Source organism: Coenobita brevimanus, chromosome 76 (genome assembly GCF_032717465.1).
Source record: "Coenobita brevimanus isolate Jiangsu-jjx chromosome 76, ASM3271746v2, whole genome shotgun sequence".
Classification (NCBI taxonomy): domain Eukaryota; kingdom Metazoa; phylum Arthropoda; class Malacostraca; order Decapoda; family Coenobitidae; genus Coenobita; species Coenobita brevimanus.
Window position 1 is genome coordinate 5,504,032 of NC_137029.1, and position 25,319 is coordinate 5,529,350.

The window sequence follows — 25,319 nt, forward strand, 5'->3', positions numbered from 1 at the left end:
CTCTCCGGAAATCCTCCATGCTGGGATCACCCATAAGGATAATCACTAATGTGAATTATGCCAATGAAGTGGAGTCTGGATTCTGAGCGACTGAACTGTGTGTGATTGAGAATGTGGACCATAATTTTAATTCGCCAAATTGTTGTTTAATTCTTCCCCTATCATCTTTTCCCTGTGGACCCCATCTCATCTCCACCTTGGGTGGGAAAAGTTGTCGGGATGATGATGATGATGATGAAGGTGATGATGCAGTTATCATATTACGCATAAAACTATATAATTGTTCTTGAATGATTATGTTCAAATATCTACTTTGATATTCAGTTTTGTTGTATGATTATCGACAATGGACTAATGCTGAACTCAAATGTTTTCCCTCTATCTAGTTCTTCCTTTGACTTCCTACAGTAGGTTTTTAAAAAATTAGTTTCATTATGTTGTAAATGTCCACATGACCTGATTGCCTTTTAATGCAGGACATAAAAATATTTCTATCCAGTTTCAGCTGGTCAGCCGTCCTTGTTTGCCTTGTCACTTGTACTCCCGGTACTAGAGGAAATATCCTGGACGTCCTAAATCTGACATGATTCCATCGCAAGGTATTCTCTCACTGCCATTGACATAGGAGTCCGTATTTTGGTAAGCTTAGGAAGCTTTCTAGCACCTTATCTCCACAGATTTATTCTGCTTATTGTATCTTAATGTCATCTTGTCTGTTGTTTATATTCAAGGAAATATTATCCAGTCGCATTCAAAAATACACTGGTAAGCATGAGGTGCTAGAAAGTCTACCAAACTGATGACAGCTTGGTCCTTAGTGCCCACAGTGAGCGAGCCGACGATGGTTCACCGGAAGGCACAATGGGTTAGATATTGTTTTCTTTTCAAATTTTCGTTTGCATTAATATTCGTGTGAATTGGTTATTATTATAGTTAGCAACAAGAGTTTAGCGACCCCTCTCGCGCCTATTCCTGCTGAGGGTACTTGGGTCTCGCCCCCGACACACGCACTGACGCAAAACTTGGCATGGACCTGCTCTGACATGCTGGGCATGCACATGCGAAATAACAGCAGGAAAATGTATTTATCATTCTAAATAGTTTTCCTGTGGAAATTACTCTTGGAGAAAAGATTTAGGAAGTCTTGAAGGACTGGGTAAATTTTTCAATAAATGTTTATTATAATACCACTCAGGTAATGGAGAATGTGAAAGTTACACTCCAGCTCATCACTTGATTATTGTTTGCCTATCTTCCAACAAAAATTCAGTGTTTATCCTCTACCAGCATTCTAATCTTTTGGGGTGAAGTTTGTTGATTAAAAATGATGCCTTTCATAGTATTATGCTTAATTCTGAACAGACAGGCTGTCTGTTCAAGAGTTGTACATTTATTTAATTAAAATGCGCTCAGAACTCAGGAACTTTACCTAATAACTTGACCTAACCCCTTTGACAAAGAAGGTCTTTCCTCAGCACAATATAATCATCTATCATTTGTCAGAATGATATACAAAGTGTATCCTATGGTTAAAGGATTCAGACTGACATTATTTAATTTCGAGACACTAACTACATACTTACACTAAACTTATTTCGGTTATTGTACGTAGCTAACAATATAGTACATAAAAAGGAAAGTATCAGTAGTTACTTTCAGTTGGCTACTCGTCTCAGACAAGTATTTCTCCTTCTGATATAGATCATACTATATAGGTGAAGGTATCACACTCGGGAGTGAAAAGACAATCCCTACCTTATGTTATCTACAAATATATTAATGTTAATATTACATCGACATTATGATAAGGGCTGTGTCCTTCAATTCCTAAGTGATGCACAGTGGGATTAGTGTCTCCATATGAGGTGTACAACTAGTTCCAGAACTAATACAATGCTGGCAGAGACCCACGACAGGCCAAGGACGTAGAATGCTCCCTCGAGATGTCTGAATGCAAGGGGCACCACAGTCTTTTCACAGGAAGGCATCTCGACTTTTTCTTCACTTGTTCGAAATCTCTTTTTAATCTTAGCCTCTTCAACCTGGAAGCAGATACTGGTGTTGCATTATTAGTGCGAAAATTAGCCATTTCCTGTTCATGATTTGTTACAACTGCTTAGTTTAGAGAAATAGTCAAACTAGGTTCTGGCACTGAATCACTACCCTCCATATTATTATCTCTACAAATTAGCAGTCTTAAATAAATGTAAATTATTCCTAACATAGTTATTACACTGAAACTATGTCTGTCTATATCTCTATTTATCTATCTGTAGATTGAGAGATACAAACACCACTTGGTATCTAAAGTATCCAAATGGCTTACATACCTTGAACCAGTGATCAGTAAGGCCGGCTTCACCTATACGTCTGATATAACGATTGAATGACTTCTTCCACGGTGTGTGCTTAGGGAAATACCATGAAGTGTAGGCAGGGTAGAGTGTTTCTCTTACCATGTACCAATCACCGACCTGGCAAAGTAGCGTCATATGTTTACTGGGTGATGTATAAGCGGCTTGTGTAGTTTCTGTGATTTGGAAAATGAGCAGTGAATATCAACCTGGTTTAATATATGTAACTGGACTGAGCGAAATATATGAAGCTTCAACTATCTTTTTCAATAAAAGGGTTTTATATCATTGGATCGTTCGGCGGAGGTCATGGCGTGTAACTTCAATAAATAGGAGTTTTCTGCCTTTCTGGCCTAATGAAGTTTTAGATATAAATTGGTGTTGATTGACTATGCCTTTATACAAAATACTGACATGAAAGACTATCCCATTACATGGAATGAGCGTGCATTACACTGGCCCTGATACTTAATGTTTTTTAAGCTTGTCACAATAAGGATGTCTTTGTTTTAGCTACGCCCAGACGATTATAATCGCCTTAAAGTAATAATAGGTGCCACTTGCTCCAAATAATAGTAGTGAAGTATGAAAGAGTCCTGTCTTATTTCGGCACATGCCACTTTTTTTTTCTTTTTTTTTTTTCGTCCAAGCTGAGGCATCAGATTAGAAGCCGCCATCGTTAAACCCAATATTCGATGTCTTTTGTCTGTCAAAGGTTGTAATTGCGACGGTATAGGAGGTTTCGTAGCATGCTTTCCTATAATGCCATATATCTTGGATATTACACCATTTTATCCTGTATGTTACTAAAACAAACATCAATACTCAGAGTAAATAAATAACAACAGCAGGATATAAAGGTGTATTATACATCATAAATCTCGGTCATGGACTATTCAGGGAGTACAACACTTCTGCAAACCATCTGTTCTAAGTGCCAAATATTTGACTTTATTCTCTGACCTTGACCTTCGCGGGATTAATTACACACAATATTGAATTACTTCATTCTGGCATACCCCTTAAAACTTCCGCCAATTTTGGTTCAGATCAGGCCAAAACTGTTTAAGATCCATTTCCCCGGTGACCTTGACCTTTTACCTTTCCCTCTAATCTTGATGTCTGACTGATTGTTCTCAAATTCGAATATCTTTATCCTTATTTCAACCTTAACCCTTTCGCAAAGTTTAGTCTACACTGAGGAAAAAAAAAAAAAAAAAAAAAAAAAAAATGCTTAAGTTGACCTTGCCGTGTGACCTTGTCCTTTGGCCTAATACTCTCAAAAACAAAAACTTAACCCCTCAGGTAATTCTCAACCCATCCACCAAACTTGATTCATCTAATAAAAATTGTTATACTTGTTTTGTTCACACAAAGACACATTGATTTGTGACCTTTGGCTGATTGTTTCTAACTTATGAATCTCTTCTTTCTTGCCTGACTTAAACCCTTGCACAAAGTTTGGTTCAAATAATATGAAAACTGTTTTAGTTGACCTTGCCCATCGAACTTAACCTGTCAGCGTAATTCTAGGAAAGCTAAATGTTCTGCACAAAAATTATTGCTTTTATGTTGAAATTTCGCATGTTACTTGGCACTAGTACAGATTTTCTGACGTGTGTGAAAGTTTTTGTTGAAACTGTTTTAAGTTTCAGTAGCGATTTTGAGAAGGAAAATACTTTTAAGATTCAGCTTAATTTGGCTAGTGCACCCTAATGTTTTTCGTGGCCTCAGTAAAGAACTGTTTTACTGATCAGTAACCAGTTGCAGTATGCTTCACGGTTTGGTCACTTGTGACCCCTATACTAGGGGTCGCAACCTTTGATGAACTGGGTGCCAGAACTGCACTGATACTCAGCTGGCGGGCCAGACGTATTGAATTTTTTAAAGACTACACCAACCTCGTCCAATTATAAGAAGAAAAATATAGGAGAGTACACTTTAAAAAGAATAACATTTTCTCAAAGTACAGTATAATTCCCAAAATTATGCAGAATAAAAGTTTTATAGAAATAATGCATTTGAAACAAAGAAATAACTTTCACTGAAGCAAATATCACTATGTGTAGCAGAAATGTTCAAAGTATTTCCTAAAGATTATACTGAATGCATCTATAAAATTAATGTATTACAAAGGAAATAGCTTTTATTAAAATATTTATCGCCATGTGTAATAGTTATTAAATACAGTATACTGCATGCATGTTATCATTTATTGCATAGGCCAAATTATCGCACTGGGCAATAACTTTTGCACACCTGGCTGTGCTTTCATGGATGTACCACTTGAAGGAAAAGCATGTGCAAATTTTCTCCTGGTTCGGGCATCATTTAACCCCTACGCACCAGTTGACGTGTACGTATAATCGCCACGATTTTGGGTGTGGAGCAATGCTTGTTGACGTGTACAGCTGCAAGCATCTTCCTGCCAACCTTTGAACCCATGACCATTTTCTTTGACAACCATAGGGTAGGTGGATACCCAAGGTACTCCACTGATGTGTGTGTCAGTCTGTGCATGGCACTGGTGGAGAGTAGAGTGATGTCTTCCTCATCCCCCTTGTCTGATTCTGCTCCCCCACACAATGGGCCGATTGTATCATCGACCCCGGTCGAAAATTCTGCCCATACCACCAGGGGAAAGGGCTCTGTGACTGAGCAGGTGTATGGGAAACTGTAAATGGTAAACAAGTATGTACTTTTTTTTTTAAGTGAAATGTAAGACAGTATAAGTTATATCTAGTAAGTGTTATGATATAAGTGTTTTATAAGCTTTACAAGTGCAATGAAATAAGTGTTACCGTTTATGGTTATTTGTGGAACAATGATTGGAAATACCTTGAGTTACCCTACCTGCTACATGAAAGAAAACAAAGAGTTTGTGGGCGAGAAAGAAAATGACCTAGTTGGCTATAACTAATTATTTTCCCTCATTACTCAGAAAATAATGATGAATATCTCAGAACAAGCGTATTTGTGATGTGAAGTACAAAACATGTAAGTTGTGTATAACATTAGTAATATTTTCACGATGCCTCTGATTAATACAAATTAGTCACAATTTTAGTACAAGTAATTACCTCATACTCAGCCATTGGCCTACTGCGTGAAACAACCAGAGCATTTACTTCTCAAAGTGCAATTACTCATAATCGTGATGCCAAATGCAATTATAGGTGCTGTAGTAGGGAGAAACTCTTATAACTGACGCAAGAAGTGAGTACAGAAAACCAAAGAGCTCTTGTTTTCCCACTCACCTGTGGGGCATAGTGGCGCTATGAAACGGGCAAAAACCGTATGGGGAACCATATGAACAGGGTGATGACTCATGCTTACGATGGTGAGTAAGGAAAAGTCAAAGACTGAGTGGAAAATTCCAGGTTTCTGGAAGGAAGGCCAGGCAGTGTTACAGTCACCTCTCTGGTCAGCGCTGCCAACGCTAGCCAGCGAGTCCAGGGTCACTGGGAGTGGCGCACACTTGGAAACAGCCAGCCAAAACATGGAAAACCAATCATCTTTTACTTATCCTTACTCATTGATAGGACCACCTGAAGACCTGGGGATACTTTCTTTTGAAAGAGAATAAGTTGGTGAGTCTTATGTATCTTTAATTTTTCCTCTAGTTATTACAGTTTAGCAGATATTTGGGTTTGAAGTAAAGGTATTTTTTCCTAAAACACGGAAATTCCCCGTAGGGAGGAGTGGGCGACGTCAGAAAACCCATGGCGTGCAGGGGTTAAGGAATGCACAACATACTGAATTTCGGCTCAGTATCAAAATTCTTCCTTCTGTGTAACAGCGGACAAAATATTTATTTTGCATACTTCAAAATCACACTGGATATACCACAGCCTGTAAATGGAAGAAAACAGAATTCTTGATTGGTATCACAGACCATAGAGTGACACAGTGTCCCAAGGAGTACAATGGATTATAATATCCAGCAAGCAAAAGTGCATCACATGTGAAGATGCACACACATACCAGTATGCAGTACTCAGTTTACGACTCGCTCCAGTCGCATCTACTTGAACCTCACTAACCTATGCTAATACAGCTGCACAACTCCTTGTGCAACTCCTACCACATCTCTTCTCGAAGTGGATTCAAATATCCAAGCGAAAGCATATCAGATTTTCATTTTCTGATGCACCCTAATAGATACACACACACACACACACACACACACACACATATATATATATATATATATATATATATATATATATATATATATATATATATATATATATATATATATATATCAGCTTATCAGTTCAGGATAAGAAAAAAGTAATGTACGTACCATAAATGACATTCAATAAGTATGATCCAGTGTCAATGAGATATACCAAAAGTGGATATTCATATATCAAATACATAACACTGTGTAACAAACTTACACCAATTTTTTGGTAAGGTTGATTTTTACTCTGTTTCTGATCAATGTCAATGCATAGATTCCGAATATGCTATTTGTTTTTGTATAAATCTAGAGTTACAGGAATTATGCAACAACATATGTATCGTGAAAGGACAGGAACTGCAACTTGTTACTATTTCGAAAATGTTGAGAATGTCAATGAATGTATATATTTCCGGGGGTATGTCACGGGGTTTTTAATGTTTATGCAATATTAAAGGATAATTTTCAATAATATTGAGAGCAGGGACAATGAACTGTCTTGTGAAAATCAAGCAATGATTACTTTATGCCAGCTTGCTTCGCCGAGTCTCTAAGGACGAGAATTTATAAACTTTCTCAACAGTACACAGCAGAGACTAATTCCTCACAATTGCTGTTTGTTAGTACTGTTAGCCTCTAGAGAAAGTGACTTCACCCCTGACAATAAGTAACTAATGCTATTAATGATAACAGATTCTTGCTGGTGCATTAACTCCTAGATGGCACAACGGATTTTAAGCTTAATACAATAGGACTGGCCTAAATACCAGTTATGAATAGCAAAGCGTTTATTCAAACTAGGTCCTATAAGTGAAATAAGCTTAATATGGAAAATAAAACACGAGTTTACATTACATTAAGCTCAAGAAAAAGAACTGTTAAATTTATTGACTACAGAGAAATGAATTCATGTTACATTTCAAAATGAATTCAAAATAAGGAGATCGCACTCACTCGCTCACTCAAAAGCTAACTCTTAAACCTAGGAAAAAACGAAAAGAAAATACTGGTCAGAAAAGTGGACAAAGTGGATGACTGGGCGTCGTTACTGGAAGGACACTGCACACGCTAAGTCTCTCGCCAATCACGCTAGGTGGGAATACGTTGGCGGTGGGAACTGCGTCGTAGGAAGGACACTGACACACACTACCTGCTTCCGCGGCGTACAAATCTTGACTGACTTCAAATCGTGGGAAAGAGGCAAGTGTCCAGTCGCATTGCTAACGGCTAGAATGAGCGAAACTCGCCCATAATAAATCACTCAGCAGAAGTGCTAATGTCTCGCACAAAGACGATCATTTATGACACAGTGAAAAATTGTTCTGAAAACACTCCCTACCGGGTGAATACGTAACGGTTAAACTGAACGATAAACACTGGGATTCCACTAGAGTTCGCGGTTTCCCACCAAAGTTGATGTCACGAGCCGACTCGTGACAGTGTATATTAGGAATATAACTAGAAAATGAGAAAACAGTAACATCACAAGGAATGCAGGGCACATAGTATCTAGTAATGCACTTCTGATCTTAACTTTCTTCTGTAGCTGTGATGAAAATCGCACAACAATCCCCAAACATAATCGCCCATCATTGCCTCGCTCCACCTGCCCTGATATCTAGTTTCCATCAGCAGAATGTCTTGGTGGAACCGTTCTCCATGCTCCTTGCTGACTGCACCCAAGTTTCTCCTGAAGAGATCAAGATGGGAATGCAGATAATACAATTTGACTGACATTCTGCATTCAAGCTGGTGGAATGCGCCGATCAGGTCATCGACGAGCTGTGCGTAATCTGGTCTCCTCTGGTTGCCAAGAATACCTTCCACAACCCATCTGAAAGCATTCCAAATGAGCTCTTCATCATCGGTCATTATACCCTGGAGTTCACGACTTGTAAATATTCTTCGAACTTACGGCCCGGTGAATACAGTATGCCAGCCGTCATCTTTGCCAAGCTCAACTTGGAAAACATTGGATATGCAGAAACGCATCGCCATCCTTGTCGATGGCTTTTACGAATTGTTTCACAAGACCAAGTTTTAAGTGCAGATGAGGTAGCAAAACCTTCTTTCTGGAGAATAGTGGAGCTCTCAGAAAGTTGCACGAGTCTGGTGTGACACTCTCTTTGAGAGGCCAGTCTTTCCTCACGAAATGTTCTACACCACTCCGGTTGTCCCATAAACATGAAAAAAAACATAAGTACTTCGTATATATATATATATATATATATATATATATATATATATATATATATATATATATATATATATATATATATATATACGAAGTACTCATTTTTTTTTTTATGTTTGTGGGACAACCGGAATTTGGAGTAAACTCGTCTCGCGTTTCGTGGACCCATGGCCAAAAAAGAAGCATATCCGGACACTTCCAAATTAGTCTACTGTAAATTATCCCATTCCGCGCATGTTATCACAATGCGTATGTGAAAGGTGCCCAGGCAAAACAGACGCTCATACTCATTTGTATCATTTACACAATTCATGCCTAACACTTTCTTGATTTTTCCATACAAAGGTTACGAAAACGTGGATTCAGTAGTCCACACCAAGATTTGGTTTGTAGTCTGGTAAATATGTTTTACTTGAAGCAGCAGACGGGACTTACCAATTTATTGTGCTATTACTCCAGTTTTCTGCATTTTTCTATTTTTTTGGTGGTAAACAATTATTTTCTCATGACTTTTTCTCCCTTGTTATAATGATGTTCCTTATGCCTCACCAACGTTTGTAATGGCAGACTTGGTAAAACTTACCTGAATCTTGGTTATATTAGGTTAAATTGGAAGGTTCAGTTAGGATAAATTGCTAGATTATGTTAAGTTGTTTGAATGTAAAGTTAGGAAGAGGTATTAAAAGGCAGCTTTGACATTTTAGAGAAGTGTCCGTCATCACATTGGAGAAACAGATGATACAGCGAAGGGGCATGGCTAAAAACAACAGGGAAAGAAATTCAACGTGAATAATTCATTTACAGCTCCATAAATAACAATAAAAATGTTAAAGACCATTAGAGAGAAAAACTGATTTGGTAAGGCGCTTAAAGTAAAGCGTTTGTTTACCCTAAACCTTTTCCACAAAATGTCAAACTTAGGAACATCTGACAACCTTAGTCTCAATTCATGCGAGCTTGATGGCCCGGGCCGCGTTTTTTTTTTTTTTTTTTTTTTTTTTTTTTAATTCCGTCGGATACACTAGACATCCAGTCGCACTGGCAATGTCAGTGCGAGTTCAGCGAGAAATGATCCGGCATCGTTGCGCCTTCGCTCAGGAATAGATGAAACAGCTAGGCAAATAAATAAATAAATAAAAAATCTTCTGAAAAACCGTGTTTTGACATTAAAGCAACCTATACCTAACCAGCTTAGGCCTAACCCAACTTTAACCTGCCATAATACCTTATTGTGCTTGGGGAAGATGAAGGTGCGACTGTGACAAGTTTTCCTCGAGGCACTCGATCCGACGATACCAGTATGACTGGATGACCAATTATACCCCCCCCCTCCCCCCCGAAAGAAAAAATGCGACCGGATCCCTGTGATCAAATTTGGTATTACTGTGCTTGACTCAGCATTATTGGGCTAAATTTAAACAGTTTTATAATTAAGGTAACACAGCATATTTCAAGCATGCTTTGAACATATTTAAGATTTTTAATAATATGATATTAGAGTTGTTGTTGCACTACAAAAATAGGCCTACATCTAAACATACAAATATAAATGGTGTGTGTGCTAGGCGTTTAAAAACATGCAAAGATATTGCCTTCTCTATGTATGAATAGCTGTATGTGTAAAAACAATTAATTTGAATGGTCACGTAGAAGTTAAAATTTTTCTTCCATATCTACTCAGAAAATATATTTACTTCTTATTGCTATCAAGAAAATGTGTAATCATCAGGATTTTTGTGTTTTTATTGTATCAGAATGAAAATTAATCCTTTACCTGTACAGATTATCCGTACTGAATAAAGCGGTTAAGCCTTTCGACTTATAATGCGCTATGACTTAATTTTTCAATACCTGTGGATAAGTTAAAATAAATTCGCCTCTCTACTTTTCAACTGGAATAAAGGCTGACAAAAATAAAGGATTAATATATATATATATATATATATATATATATACTGGTATATAATCTGTTGTGAAGGGAGAGTCTGAATATTATAATAAAGATTATATACCTTGAACCGGTTGTCCATCAGAAATCGTCCATGTCGAATCCCCAGGGCGAAACCATGTGACCCATTGACAACCTTGTCCATGGTCTCTTGCCTGGTAACAGCCAAGTCAAGTTTATTCCTAAGCGTTCGGAATAGCGGCATCTCTGACGTTACCAACATATTTTGGACATAACCCTTGTTGTCTAGTGCGGTTAATCTGCAAAATAATCAAATTATGAATTATCCGTGACAAAAGTACTCTTGAAGGCAATTATTAGTCTTGAATAAACAATTTAGCCATAAAGCATGTAAAATCTCGGTAGGTTTGTTCCTGGGTGCCCTATATCCAGTTGGCTGAAAAACTAGTTGGCATACCACATTCTATTTGTATTTCATTTTTTGCATGCTTACACTAAATAAAACACATAGTACATGTGCTGGGTTCTCATAACGCTGCTCAAATAATGTGGAACAACGATTTCATCTCGCTTCATCCTGTCGCGACGTTCTTGCTCTTAGTGTACGGCAACACCGAACGCAACAAACAGGGAGACGAGCGGGGAGGGATGAGGCGACGTTATAAAACTCATGAAATGAGCGAGGAGGTTTGTCTCTCCGCTCACCGTCCACGCTCGTTGCTACACGAAGCAGCATGTTCCAAAATGTCGCGCACTGCCTAGTGACATCCACAGGCAGGTCTGCACCGGTGAACAGCTTCTGACTATCTTTTGCCCGTGAGGTTGCCGTCTCCTATTTCAACAGGCATCGCGTTGATGTTCACCTCGCTACTTCTCGCTCGATACTACCTCCCCGCTCATCGCGTTCGGTGTGACCTTACTATTAATGTTGTCAAGTCTCTGACTGCCATCTCTCCAGGCTATGGGGAGTAGGATCTCGTAAAAAAAAAAAAAATTTAGTCAGAATCCAGAAAAAGGTTTGTAGTCTTGCCACAGTCCAGTCTCTGAAAATAGATTTGTTTCCAGTTATTATAGAAACCTAATGAATAAGCAATTACCGTCATACTCATGAATGCACACACAAAATTAAACTGAGAGAAAATTCACCAGAATAATGGATTTCTTAAAAATCAGGTAGCGTAAGTGGTAATCTCCTGAGTGACGTTAAGTGCTCTGACAGTAGTCAGATTGACTTTGTAGGATAAATGACTGAAGATACAAGTGGAATAAATTTGTGCCTAACAGCTACAGTCAGGATCTGGGGGGTTGACTAGGTATGTGGCCCATTTAACTGGACAAACTTTGGTTTGCATCCCATTCTGTTGTTTTTCCTGGCTCCCCTATCCTTATCTCACCGCACCCTAAGTTGGGAAAGGAAGTCTAGATCATGAAGATAATGAAGAAACAAAAATTACACGAATGTGGGATAAAGTGGGTTAGCATGGTACAAATGAAAGCGGACAGCAACAGACCTATTGGTTCTGTCGAGGCTGTTTCTTATAAGGTAAGTTATGGCTAAGGTACAGTACCTATTATGTGAGTAAAAATACAAGGATATCAAGCAGGAATGCTCCCCAGCCCCTCATCCACCAACCCTGTTACCGATACCAGGAATTACTATGTACTATCATGCAACATAGAAAAGCTGTCATGGAAATTTCATAGGAAAGGAAGGAAGGAAATCTTATTCTGCACTATCATAAACTAAATGGAAAGGGAGATCAAGCTAACATGAGGTATTTGTACAAACTGAAGCTGTTCTACGATTTTTTGCGCCTCATGCTCTGTACCTTACAATAAAAGACATTATACTTCAGATGTGAGTTAACCAGCAGTGACCAGGTTGAGCTGGAGGTAAGAAAATCTGGATCCAAACGATAATGAATGATACTAACATAGTGTGTCGCAGTTTACCACACTGGAAGGTAATTTTTCCCATAAGACGAAGTCGAGGGCCAAAGAGCTCTTGAACCAGAATTGTAGTTGCCAATTCGTTAGTCCGTCTGTCTCTTGGTGCTCTAGCAGCCACAATTATTACGAGCAAGCAAGTGCAGCGAGCAAAGCGGGCAAGTGCAGCGAGCGAAGCGAGCAAGCATAATGAAGCGATGTTTACGTTCAGGTGAGAAATGAGCAGCCTGACACGAAATGGCCCAACCGCAATGGTTTTCAGAGGCTAATAACTTTTCTACTGTGAGAGATGGGAAAGAGATTCTTTCAACAGGTAGCAGATGGAATCAATAAAAAATTTAGATTTTGGCTATATAGTTACTCATAAGACCAAAGAAATACACTGGAATCCCAGCTTTCCAAGGGAATGCACCGAGGACTTTAATTGACATGCTTCAGTATGGAATCGAGTTTTGAATAGATTTCCTGTTGTAACACTATGTTTTCTTGCATGAATTCTAGCAAATAAATATCGGATATTATGCTCATAATTTATTTGAACATTTTTCCCATGTTTTGGGAGTGAAATCAGCAAGGGTAATTGCCCCATTTTTCGGTGTCATCATTCGATCAATAGTCAAACCTTTACAGATGCAGTTCATTGACACGGAAAGGCGGAAGCAGGGAACTGAACATTGCTTGTGTGATAAATGCTATGGCGCCTTGCTATATGCACATTCAGTGCCTGGAATGTTATGCGTTGTCGAAAACACGTGTCCTGTTGAAAGTTTATACCTAGTTGAAATTATGATAACAGGCGTATGGGCAAACGCTCGGACTCTCGTCACGCGCTCACAAAGCACACTTTACCTGTGGACCGATTGTGATTATCAAGATGTCAAACAAATCCTCTCCACGTTCTGAGCAACCCTATGATCACAATCACAAAGAATGTGTTCATTTTCAGTTTATGTATAAAATTTTTATCACTAGAAACAGTGTTTAAAAAGCAGTAATTTATACCCTCATTACACTAGATATTGGCGAATAGCTGAAAACTAAATACACGCCTGAGTCGCTAACTCATCAGGAGGTGGAGGCAGGCAGTGAGGTAGGTAGTTAGGTAGGCAGTGAGGAAAGTATGTAGACAGGTGGGTAGGGAGGGAGGGGGGTTAGGCAGGGAGGAAAGCGGGGAGACAGGAAGGTAAGGAGGACGACAGGAAAGTAAGCTGAGATGTAGGTAGGGAGGAAGGCAGGTAGCGGTGGGTAAGAACATAGGTAGGTGGGCAGGCAGGAAGGTAGGTAGGCAGGAGACAGGCCCACTATGTAGGGAAATAGAAGTGGAAGTGTGTTAGACCTGGCCAGAATATATATATTTTGTGAATTGTATAGCTTGCTGCACTGATTCTCATTATTATTATTTTTTTTTTTACCAGAAAAAGACAAAATCACAGTCATTTTCTTCTCAGATGAAGGTAAAGCCTGCCTCAAAGGCCATGAGATTTTAGGTCCAAATTCAAGTGCCGGTTTAGATCCTGAGTCCTAGTTTAAACCCTGGATTACAGCATAATCCCAGATCACCGATATTAAGAAAGAGGGTTTTTTCACTTAGGCAGGTTTAATCGATCCTCGGTTGAAAGCGCCTCGAGGTGGTGGATTGACGGAAGATCGAGCTGGCAGATGTCAACATAAACATGATGTTACCTTTTCCCTGTCAATATAAACACGAAATTAATCTTTCCAAGTGTTTCTATCGACTGAAGAGTTTGTGGAGAGGAGACTGTTGGGTGATATGTATGATAACATCATAAAAATTTAGCATCAAACTTCCTTGTCCTCTCTACGATGAGAATGCTGTGCGAACAAAACGGTAACCTACTGTATATTGCCGTAACTTACTTTTCTATCCTCGAACTTTGTCAGACTTTATTCTACATCTATCTCATTCTGAAATCCAGAATGTCACGAAATTTTGAACTGTTCACCTATACCTGCCTGGTTTTCAAATAAAGTTTGGCCCATCTCCAGGATTCTGTTCGACAACAGTGGTGGTTGCTTTACCTGAGCTCTAGAACATGAAAGGGCTATCTCCTGGGTTGTGTAACGTAGTTTGTTGGTCCGCCGCCAGTGCAGAGCTGTGTAATGGCAGCCATGTTGAAACACCCCGCTGACATCCGCGCCCATTGAAATCAGCAGGTGTATCAGTAAAATATAGTGCCATGGTCTACTCTGCAGCATACATATGCAAAAATGGGCACAGGAATTCTTCGAAGTGAGATGGTATTTCAGTTCACAGGTAAGAATTATATTTTGTTGATAATTCTAAAATATTGCTGAAAAATGGAATACACTTGTTTACCTTCATTCGACATGCAGGATATTCGCATTCCATTTTTAAAAATTCCACGGTGCAAAAAATAGACGTTCAAAGAGAGAGAGAGAGAGAAAGGGAGCGAGAGTTGCAATATAGTTACAGCAGTCAGTGCTTCGATGTCAGTAATTTCATATATTTATGAGAAATCTGAACGTTTTGTCAAGAAGCACTAGTATAAGCAGCTAAATGCAATAATTATTTGAGCACTTTTAGTAACAAGAGAGACAGGGGAGGCTTTCTTGATGCAAGTGAGCATAGTTAAAATCTGTCATGAAACTGAGTGACGTTTTCAAACTTAGCAAAAGAACGAAAAGGAATTCTTAAAGTATCAGCCAATGCCACTATTATAGATATTTTCACAGTTGTGTTACACATCTCACACTTTATTACTATGCAATTTTATTATCTAAACACATATATGTTTGACACCTCCATTGAGGACAATCATGTTCACAAATTAATAAAACTTGCATCACTGTCCTACAGTATTAAGGCATATCACTTTATGATGGCGAAATATACATTATTTTCATGTAGGCTGTGTGCTCTTTCCATCGACCTTAATTTTTTAGCTTTACCAACATAATTAAACAGACATTAAGTTAAGGTAACAGTGAAAAACGAAATCGAAAAAGCATGTTCTATGAAGTTATTTTATTCATACTCGTGGCAAAATGAATCCCATATAATTCATTGAGCTTGGCAGAAAAAATCATAATCCATGTATTTTTTTGTATTATGATATATATATATATATATATATATATATATATATATATATATATATATATATATATATATATATATATATATATAGAAGCAGAACTGAGACAGAGAAAGCAAGCTAAGAACACTGTTCCAATTGCATTACTATGGTGGAGGCGACGAACGCGGGTGTTTCAATTTGGCGACTTTAAGTCACACGCTCACCGCGGAGACAACCCACTGCGATCTATAGTATGGAGGGGCTCTCTCACGGGAAGCGCCACGTAGTTTGTGTGCCCGTCGCCAGAGCCCCAGTGAGGCATGATGTAGTGGCATACATGATTATGCACCTCGCCTGATGCCTGCGCCTTTTGAAATCAGCCGATGAATCCGGAAAATATAGTTCCATGGTCCACTGCACAGCTTATGGAAGCAACGGCGAAACAGACAGCAAGCTTAGAACAGAGTTCCAATTGCAATACCCTGGTGGAGGCGACCGGTGCGGTGTTTCAATATGGCGGCCAAAGTAACATGCTCACTGCGGAGAGTCTCAATATCATACAGTAGATCTCGGTGAGACAACCCCTCCTTGTTATAGAGTTGTCTCAGTGGTTAATTCCCTGCAACCACCTGGGCTTGACTGAAAACTTCATCAGTCACACGATGGTCATGGGAGGGGGAGGGTATACCATACTTCTGTATCACAAAACTGTCAACTGAACAAGCAGTAACATAATACATATCACCGAATGTGCATAATCATAAAATTGTCAGTTGTGCAAAAGTAGCTTAACATACTTCTGTAAAATAAACGTTTTCTATCTATGTATATACCTAGGCTGCTTCCCCCAAGGAAAGGGAGGTAGCCGAGACAGGACGACACACTCCCAATTTACTCATCCACGCAAACTCATTCATTCGCATCTTAGCCCCGAGGGGAGAAGGGACAGATCCTCACCGCACCACACCGCACGAGGATCAATTGCACAGTGCAATCAGTGACATCCGCAGCAGGGCCCGACAGCAGAGTTGATTTACCCCTTCCACACCATGTTGGATCCATCCCCTTACCCGCACCTGACCTGATCAGCTGATCAGACCAAATGCGGGAGAATATCCCCTCAGGGCTGCGTCATCATTTATTCATTCATATTTTCTCTCCAGTCATTTCTATCACGCACAGCCTTTCTTCCTTGCTCAACAGACATCACTCTCACATCCTATGCTCTCTTCACACTGTCCATCCATCCTACTCGTGGTCTTCCTTTCAGCCATACACATCTCAAATCAGATCTAATTATCTTTTTCACCAATTGCTCATTATCCATTCTCTCCAAATGCCCAAACCATCGCAACACCCTCTGCTCAACTCGGTCAGCCATCTCACGCACAACTCCAATTCTCCTTAACACTTCATCATTTTTCACTTGATCCATAAGCGTCACTCCACACATACTCGTACTCCTCAGACACCTCATCTCCATTACATTCAAATTTTTCCTCTCTGCTACACCTATTTTCCATGTTTCAGCCCCATATAACGCAGTCGGTACCACAACACCCTCATACAGCCTTCTCTGTACATCCATTCTAAGCGAACGACATCTAAACACTTTTTTAATTCCTCTCAGCATCTTTCCTACTTCATTCATTCTAAACTTTACTTCCGCATCTATTCTTCCATCCACAGCAACATGTGACCCTAAATACTTAAAGCACTCTACTCCTCAAGTAACTCACCATTCAAAACTATATTCATCCTCCTTATATCTACCAACCTCGTAAACTTCATCACTTTACTCTTATTCTCATTTACTTTCTATTTCCTCCTTTCACACACCCTTCCAAACTCCTCTTCCAACTGTCTCAATCTCTCCTTTGAATCAATTTTGACGTAAATAAACTTTAAAATGTGCCAATTCAGTAAGATCCACCAGCAGCTGCTGAAATGAAATTGTGTGAAGTCCTGTCATCCACACCAAATTTTTCTACAAGAAAATTACGCTGTTAATTTTCTGTGACCTTCAAAATACAATGAAATACTCTGACAACTGTGCTACAGAAAAAAAAAAAAAAATGAGCTTATATGGGAATGGCTATGTATGTGAATGAGCATATTCTTTCATGAATATTTTGAAGAATAAAGAGAGCTGGACTCAGTCAAGATAAAACTGAGCCAATTGTAAACAATGGCTCTGGTGAATATTAAATATGTGAGTTTGGAGCACTAGAGCAGAAAAGCTGTTCTGAACACAGTTTTAAAAAGTATAGTGAATGTGTAAGATTATTATATGTGTTGAAAATACTGCTTTCTAAATTGGGTGTATATACACAAAGTGGCCTCGCACGCCACAAGGGGCAAAGCGCCATACCAGCTGAAACCTGTTCTTTCCCACCAGCTGTTCGCTCAAACACTACCCTATGATTGCACAAAGTCGCTTTGTTCATTTCTGATCAGCGCAGTAAGGGTGAAAGTCTGAATTGAGCAAAGCGACTTTGTGCAGTCATAGGGTAGTGTCTGAGGGAGCAGCTGGTGGAAAAAAACGTACCGTATGGTATAATAAGTAGTATACTGCACAGTACCGGTATTATATTTTGAGTGAGCAAGATCTGCTATTAAAACAATGTGTGTGTGTGATATGATGTTGATATTGCAATTTTTCCATTGCATTTTTAAAATAATCCATTTACAATATTTGCAGATATATAGTGGTACTCTCAAAAATACCTGGAGAAAACTAAGCTCTCATACTTAAAAGTGGGAACCTGAAGTCTATAGAGATATTTGCATGAAAACTTTCTGGGCCGTACAGTGGAGATAAGAATTGGGAGTAAGCAAGCAGAACACACAAAATCAATTAGGATGAGGAAATCGGAGAACGATATAATAAAGGAGTCGATAAAAAAAAAAATCATAAATGCATTTTGAAAGTATCTATTTGGGAAAAAAAAATAAATAACAAAAGGAAAAAACAGAAACAGCAAAAAAAGAAAAAGGAATAATGAGTTATTAGCAAAGCATCAATAAAAAATAAATAAAGGAAGGAAAGAAGAAAGAACTTATTTTGCGGTTAACCAAAACAAGTGCCCGATATATTATACACAGAACTTTAACCAGCTGCTGACTGTACTCTGCTGGTGGGTATGGGTTAGCCCTCGGTGGCTATCATGTTGCCATACTGAGATGGTGATTGGAAGAGCATATACCACTTGGCCCTCTATCGAGCCTTAAGTAAAATAATTAATGAACTGTTTAATCATAACTGTTTTTGAGTACATGAGACATGACAATGCAGGCATATCGTCGTCGTATCGTTTACAAAGGCTCCAACATGCTTGCATTCGACAGCCTCGGTCACCTAATAGCGGTTCTCCACGCTGTTCGATGTCTGGCAGCCTGCTTGTTCAGTCTTTTATGTCTGAGGCCACACTTTATGACGTCGTCCCATGTCTTCTTCGGTCTGCCTTCGCAACCCTAACCCCGAAGTTCACACTTCTCACCTTCCGCACGCAATTGTCATTCTGCATCCTCGAGACATGCACAGACCATCTCAAACTATCCCTCCTCATCACAACACAACACACTCCAGTGTCACTTTTCCTCTCAACTCTTCAGTCTTAACCCTCCCCCTCATGTCTCGAATTCAAAGACGCACTACACATTCATCTAATCATTGCCACTTTTGTACGTCTGAGCCTATGAATATCTTCTTCCTTTTCTGCCCAAGTTCCACTACCACACAGCATTAAACTCCTAACATGCCACATACAAAAATCCATTAACACGAATGGAGAGCCCTCTCAGTGTTAGGGGAGACAACACCTCCCTGAACTTCCTCCACCCACTTCTTATCCTAGCCACATATCATAACCTATGATATTTCTGTTATGATGGCCACTGTCATAACTGTTGATGACCTTTGAGTATCTGGCCCACAAATTAAAGTACCTGTAGGGACTATCAACAAACTGCTGCAGGGTTTGGAGTCTCTGAGGATAAATAGGGCTGGTCAGGATGGCCACCAGGTTGCAGGTGTAGGCAGCGCTGAGAACAAGACAGCAGAGGAACCAAATGGTCAAGAAGATCCTCTGGCTAGACCGATGCGGCACCTGTGGCAGGCTCTGGTTCAGCATGGTCTGCTGCACAAATAACCAGGCAGCCACCACCCCTGTTGGCCCTGTCCTGCCCTCCACCTGTTCCTGTACATCACAACGAAATCATCAGGAAAAGTCATCTTAGTGAAATGGTAAGAAGTTGATTTTATTGTTGGATTTGGCAAATTTGAAACCTGCTCCATTACTTTTAAATAATGCCCGGAGTAAAGACTATTGGTCAAAAGTTCCGTGTAGGAAGATGCAAGCCTATTACGTCACCATATGTTTACTTCCGTAAAGTCTGAGCCACTAGTACTGGGTTTATGGATTATAGGAAAAAATCCCGAAGAACTTATAACTTGAACTTATAAAAATTATTTTCTATCAGTCCGTCAGACTATGCTTGCACTAGCGGCCATAATTATGTGCAGATTTTGACGATTGAGATGATATATGTCCAAAATGGCTTCATTTACAAGTCCTTAGTTATGACATTAAGACGATTGGAAAGAGCGTTCAAAATACAGTAGTTTATGCCCTCACCAAAATACTGATATAACCCTCCAGAAACAGGCAAATCTCAAGAAAATACAAGCTTGTGTCGCTAATTCATTAGTTGGCGGAGGCAGACAATTAAGTGGATAGAGAGGTAGATAGTTAGGCTGGCAGGGAAGTAGGTAGGTAGGTGAGTGGATAAATATGGAAGTGCATGTTATGTTCGTAAGCATGTTGGGAGGTAGGTATGGAGGTTGGCAGGTAGAGATGTAGGTAGGCAGGTAGGGTGTCGGGCGGGTGAGTAGGAAGGCAAGGAGAGAGGTAAGCAAGGTCATGCAGGGACATAGATATGTAGATAAGTTAGTTAGGAAGCTGGGCAGGTAGGTATGTAGGCAGGGGTATAAGCGGAGAAGTAAGTAGGAGAGGAGCCAGGGAAGGAGGTAGGCAAAGAGGTGAAGTCGGTAGGTAGTTAAGTAGAAATAGAGTAAGTAGAGTAAAGAGTAGGAAATATAAGTTAATCCCTAAAGCCCACCACTGAATCTGGTGTGCCGCTCATTTTGTCTGGCTTATTCCGTTATTATTTTTTTCCAGATTCGTACTTTCTCTCTCCTTACTTTATGGCTCTTACCTCATTCCATCCTTGGGCAGAAAAAAAAAATGATGATGATGATGAAATACTTGGAAGCGCTTTGATAATCAGTTAATGCGTTGCTGCTGCAGTTTGTTAGTTAGATCGTTAAACTTCGATTGAGTATTAATGAGAAGCTTACTCTACCTTTTTTTTTTTTTTTAAACGAAAATACAGGTTTCAGTAATGCCTAGAAATTAGTATTTTTAGGTCATGCACTGTCTTTACTTTCCTTTGTTCAATTTAGTATATTCTTAACAGTATGCTGAATTATTATCTAGGTGTTGCAGAAGGACCCCTTCTCTAGGTGGCACCGATATAAATGGACAGCTCTTCTGCCTGGTTATACGAAAGTCCCGCAACTCCCTATTCCATGAAATGATGGTGGGCTGCTGGAGATGGGCAGTTTCCTTATTTGCTTTACTCGGTCCCGTATCAGGTGGATCTTGGGCAATAGCATGAACAAAAACATTATAATGTTACAGTTCGATACCATTACAGAAAATTCATACGCACTGAAAATTTTGACTGTAGACGATGTACTTCATATCCTCTTCCTCGTCAGTATGAGTGTTCCATAAGGTTCTATCTCTTTTTCTGCAATCTTCCCATTCATTAACTGATCACTCATATGCTGATGACGCCATCCTAAACCTTTTCACCTACTTCTCAAAGCGACCACTTCAGCAGTCACTAAACAATCTCCAGATAATGGTTTGGGACAGCTGCCTCCAAACTTATATAAATCGTCAATGTGGGGCAAGGAAATCATACTCCATTGCCATAAAAATAGCAAGCTCTCCCCCTTTCAACTCACCCCGATCTTCAACTATAAAAACCTTACTCCTTTATCAAACTCTGTGTCCCCAGTGTACCATTTTCTCATTTTCTAGCTTGGAAAGACGAAGGCTATGTATGTTGATGCGACTCCGTGGTGCGACTCCATGCCTTCGTTAGCCCTAATCAGTAGCCGAGATTGTCCACATCACTTTTACGTCCGCGTGTCCAATATAACAATCATGTTTAAGGGGCTCACCACATGCAGCACTTCTGAACAGGGTGGAGTCGAAGGCTTTGCGTCTGAACTTCCCGATTCCCACTGACTCACTTCAGCTTCTCTCATTTCACTTGGACAATGCGTCTCTCTCTCTCTCTCTCTCTCTCTCTCTCTCTCTCTCTCTCTCTCTCTTTGTGTGTGTGTGTGTGTGTGTGTGTGTGTGTGTCCAGTCATGCAATGAAAATGTTACGAGTAAATGGCACTCACGCTATTCTGTGTACACAAGCATCATTTCTTGACTGTATCACTTAGTCTATATTTTCCGTTGTCCATGACCTACAGTTTCTTAAACACAATGTGTATATGCTTCTCAAATTAAACTTTTCTGTAGTTTATCTTTCTTTTGTAGAACTTTGTGAGAGGCAGATTTTGCTGATTCGTACCATTTAATTTTTTCTTTTCTTTCCATAATAAAGCGCTGTAGGCCAGAACTGGGAAGGGGAGTTAACAAGATGACAAGGCATTATTGGCTGACAGGAGAGTTGTGAAAATTAAAGAGAGAAAATTCCAGAGCATCATCTACTCACCGAAGTGAACGGAATCCATGCAGATGTTGCAATATATTCGTAACTGAGTAAGATATGTGGCACTAACTCTAAAAGAATACAACAGCAGTAAAATATAAAAACTAACTTAGGTACATTATAATGCATCAATGGAGAAAGAAAAAGCCAAAAATATATACCAATAAAATCTGACACTCATGGACTCCCTTCATCCTTCCTGACAATAATTGAGGTCGAATCTCCATTATGGAAATCATTGGTCTGTTCGATTTCTGAGCAAACCTGAGATTTTCACACTGGGTCACAGTTCATTTCTATGCAGTTTCCCCGTCTTCACCACAGGAGTGTAGTTCAAGGACAGCATTTCGTCTCCCCATATGCACCTTCCTTATTTAATTATAATTTATCGTGTTCATTTGACCACTCTTAGTCTTCTCGTTAATTAGGGGTCTACCATTCTATTCTTCCAGTTTCTGCTTGGTCTCTGGCTTCTCGTCCTCTTTATTCCGATTTTATTGTTTACTGGATTAACATCTCCATGTGGCCATATGGCCTTGCCAATTTTATCACACTTAGGTCAACTCTTTCCATCATCCAGCATCTGTTGAACAGTTTAATCTTAGTCAGTCGTTTCTCAGTCTTTCAAACCATCTCACGCCACATATTGACCCAGGACATTTCATTTCCTACATATCTGTCCTCCCATGGTCTTTAGCATTTAAGGCCCATTCCCCTCATCCCTAGCATACAGTCGGCACTACAATTTATTCACATATGCCTATGTAGTCCTCAACGGGCAATGATTTGTCCTTCTACTTGCTAACAATGCCCAAAATACTTTTGCCCTTTCTGCTACTTTATGGCCTACTTTAGATCCCTGAATTTCATGTATGCCCACCTGAAGTACCTAAAACTTCTAACTTTCTCAAAGTCTTTTCTCATCCGTTTTACTCTTACCTTAAAGACGACAATAGTTCATGAAAGGAAACCATCAATTGTCATTGTTACATATGCTTATGAGAATTTAGCACCAATTTTGTAAGTAGTAATGGGACCTGATTCTGTTACTTCCATCCGAATATAGCAGCAATCCATGCAGTGGCAGCACATCCACTGACAAGCGTTAATTAAGATTAAGATCATCACATCAGCTGGAAAGGTAATGCAAAACGTTATTTAAGATGTTGCGAGGATTACGGTGGTAGAAGTCCGTCCATTAACTTGGGAACTTTTATTAAACTTGGGGGAGGCTACCTGAGAGGAATAAAAACCTCAGTAAGGACTCGTTGATATTCATAAGCACGCACCTGCCAACAGCTTCCTAGATTCCGTGAATAACCTTCAGGCCTGTAGTTTCGAGCCCATAGAAAATGAACCTTGTTCATTTGATTCAATTTCCTTGAAATCCAAAAAGTCCCCGATAAAAATTCCTGCTATTGTCCATTATCTTTCAGATAACAGCGTCACCTTTGCTGAAAATGGCTATTTTGACATGAATTCACTTTGTGTGTCAGCGGTATCTGGTCACAGCAGCAGGATTGTGACTACCTCACATTTGAACATTAGTGGTTTAAGCAGTTTTGTACGTGGACCCTCCTTGGCATGAAAGGTGAGAGACTGTAACAGGATTATTTTCTTCTCTTAAGTCTTTCCATCTCATGTGGGCATCAAACTAGGTTATGGTAATGAAAATATGTGGCACATGTAACGAGACTATCAGTTACCTGTAATATTGTGATGAGAACTGCTGCTACAAGGGAAAAACAGACTGTGACCCAGACGAAGAAACTGAAGGGTCGATGAATATTCATCCACTTCGGTAATGGTTGTGGTTTCAACAGGAACACACCATAGCCGTCATCCCAGCATGGCACTGACGCTTCTAGAGTTCTGGCACGATCAAACGTCAAGTAATAGTTATTAAGAGTAAAATTTTTTTCCTTTTTTTCAATCATGCGCAAGATATCCAGCCAGCTGTGATTTTCATCATCCCATTTCATCAGCGTGTAGGTGAAGTTCAACGGAGAGGACAAAGTCTGCAGCATCACCAAAGACACTCCTTCAGGATTTTTGTCAGAAGAATTGCTGACATACAGAAATGGAGCGTCAACAAGCCAGTTTGCTATATGGAAGGTGTATCCAGCAAAGTGTTCAAACCTGTCTATAAACAAAGTGTCCCAATGAGTGTACTGTCGGGGTTTCCAGTAGCCGAGAAAATGAGGTGTGGTTGAGGAGAATGGAGACATGGTATACAAACGAGACCGGCCTTGCCTCTCACCAGCGATCAGCGCCAGTTTCTCCACATTACTCAGTACATTCTCTCCCAGGATGGAGAGGTTCTGAGATTGCGCCAGGCTGAGGAGCAGCAAGTAACGAGGGGTCCAGTGGCGGCACAGTGATCGAAGCAGATCAGGTCGGTGTCTGAGGAAGATCACAACATGGAGGACAGTAGAGTCAAGAGGCCACAGAGTGTAGTTGAGGGCCATATGAAAAGTAAGGTGAGGCGCTTCTTGCACTTCCTGCTGACTCATTATTACGTGCTGAATATGTGGCGGTATAGCAGTGTCCAGGTGAAGCACTAGCGACATACCTCTAGCTGGTCCCGATATCACCTCTCGCATCACTTCCAGTTGGTTTATTCTCATAGTCACACTTGACCCTCCCGAAATGGCCATTGAAAGGAGGAGATAGAGATATGTAACAGCAACACCAGTCATGATCAGCGAGCCCGAAGGAGTGTGGCAGCAGACTGATTAATCGGGTGGTGCTTCGATCCTTCTGCCCACACACCACTGTTTGCTCTGTATTGATGTGAGATCATATTTCCTGCCGTCTTAATTATATATCAGTTCTGTATCCGCATCTAGCTGGACACACACGCAACAAAACT

The 25,319-nt window shown here is 39.8% G+C and overlaps 1 protein-coding gene across 1 annotated transcript; it reads right to left on the bottom strand.

Annotated features, from left to right (window-relative positions):
- Positions 1-1,847: 1,847 nt before the first annotated feature.
- LOC145408263 (ionotropic receptor 21a-like) lies at positions 1,848-25,074 on the bottom strand. The gene is made up of 5 exons (XM_080279032.1): positions 24,154-25,074; positions 19,598-19,848; positions 10,747-10,942; positions 2,331-2,474; positions 1,848-2,042 (listed from the first exon to the last, which is right to left on the bottom strand). Exons 1-5 carry the CDS (start codon positions 25,072-25,074, stop codon positions 1,848-1,850), a joined length of 1,707 nt encoding a protein of 568 aa, XP_080135158.1.
- Between the last annotated feature and the right edge of the window lie 245 nt (positions 25,075-25,319).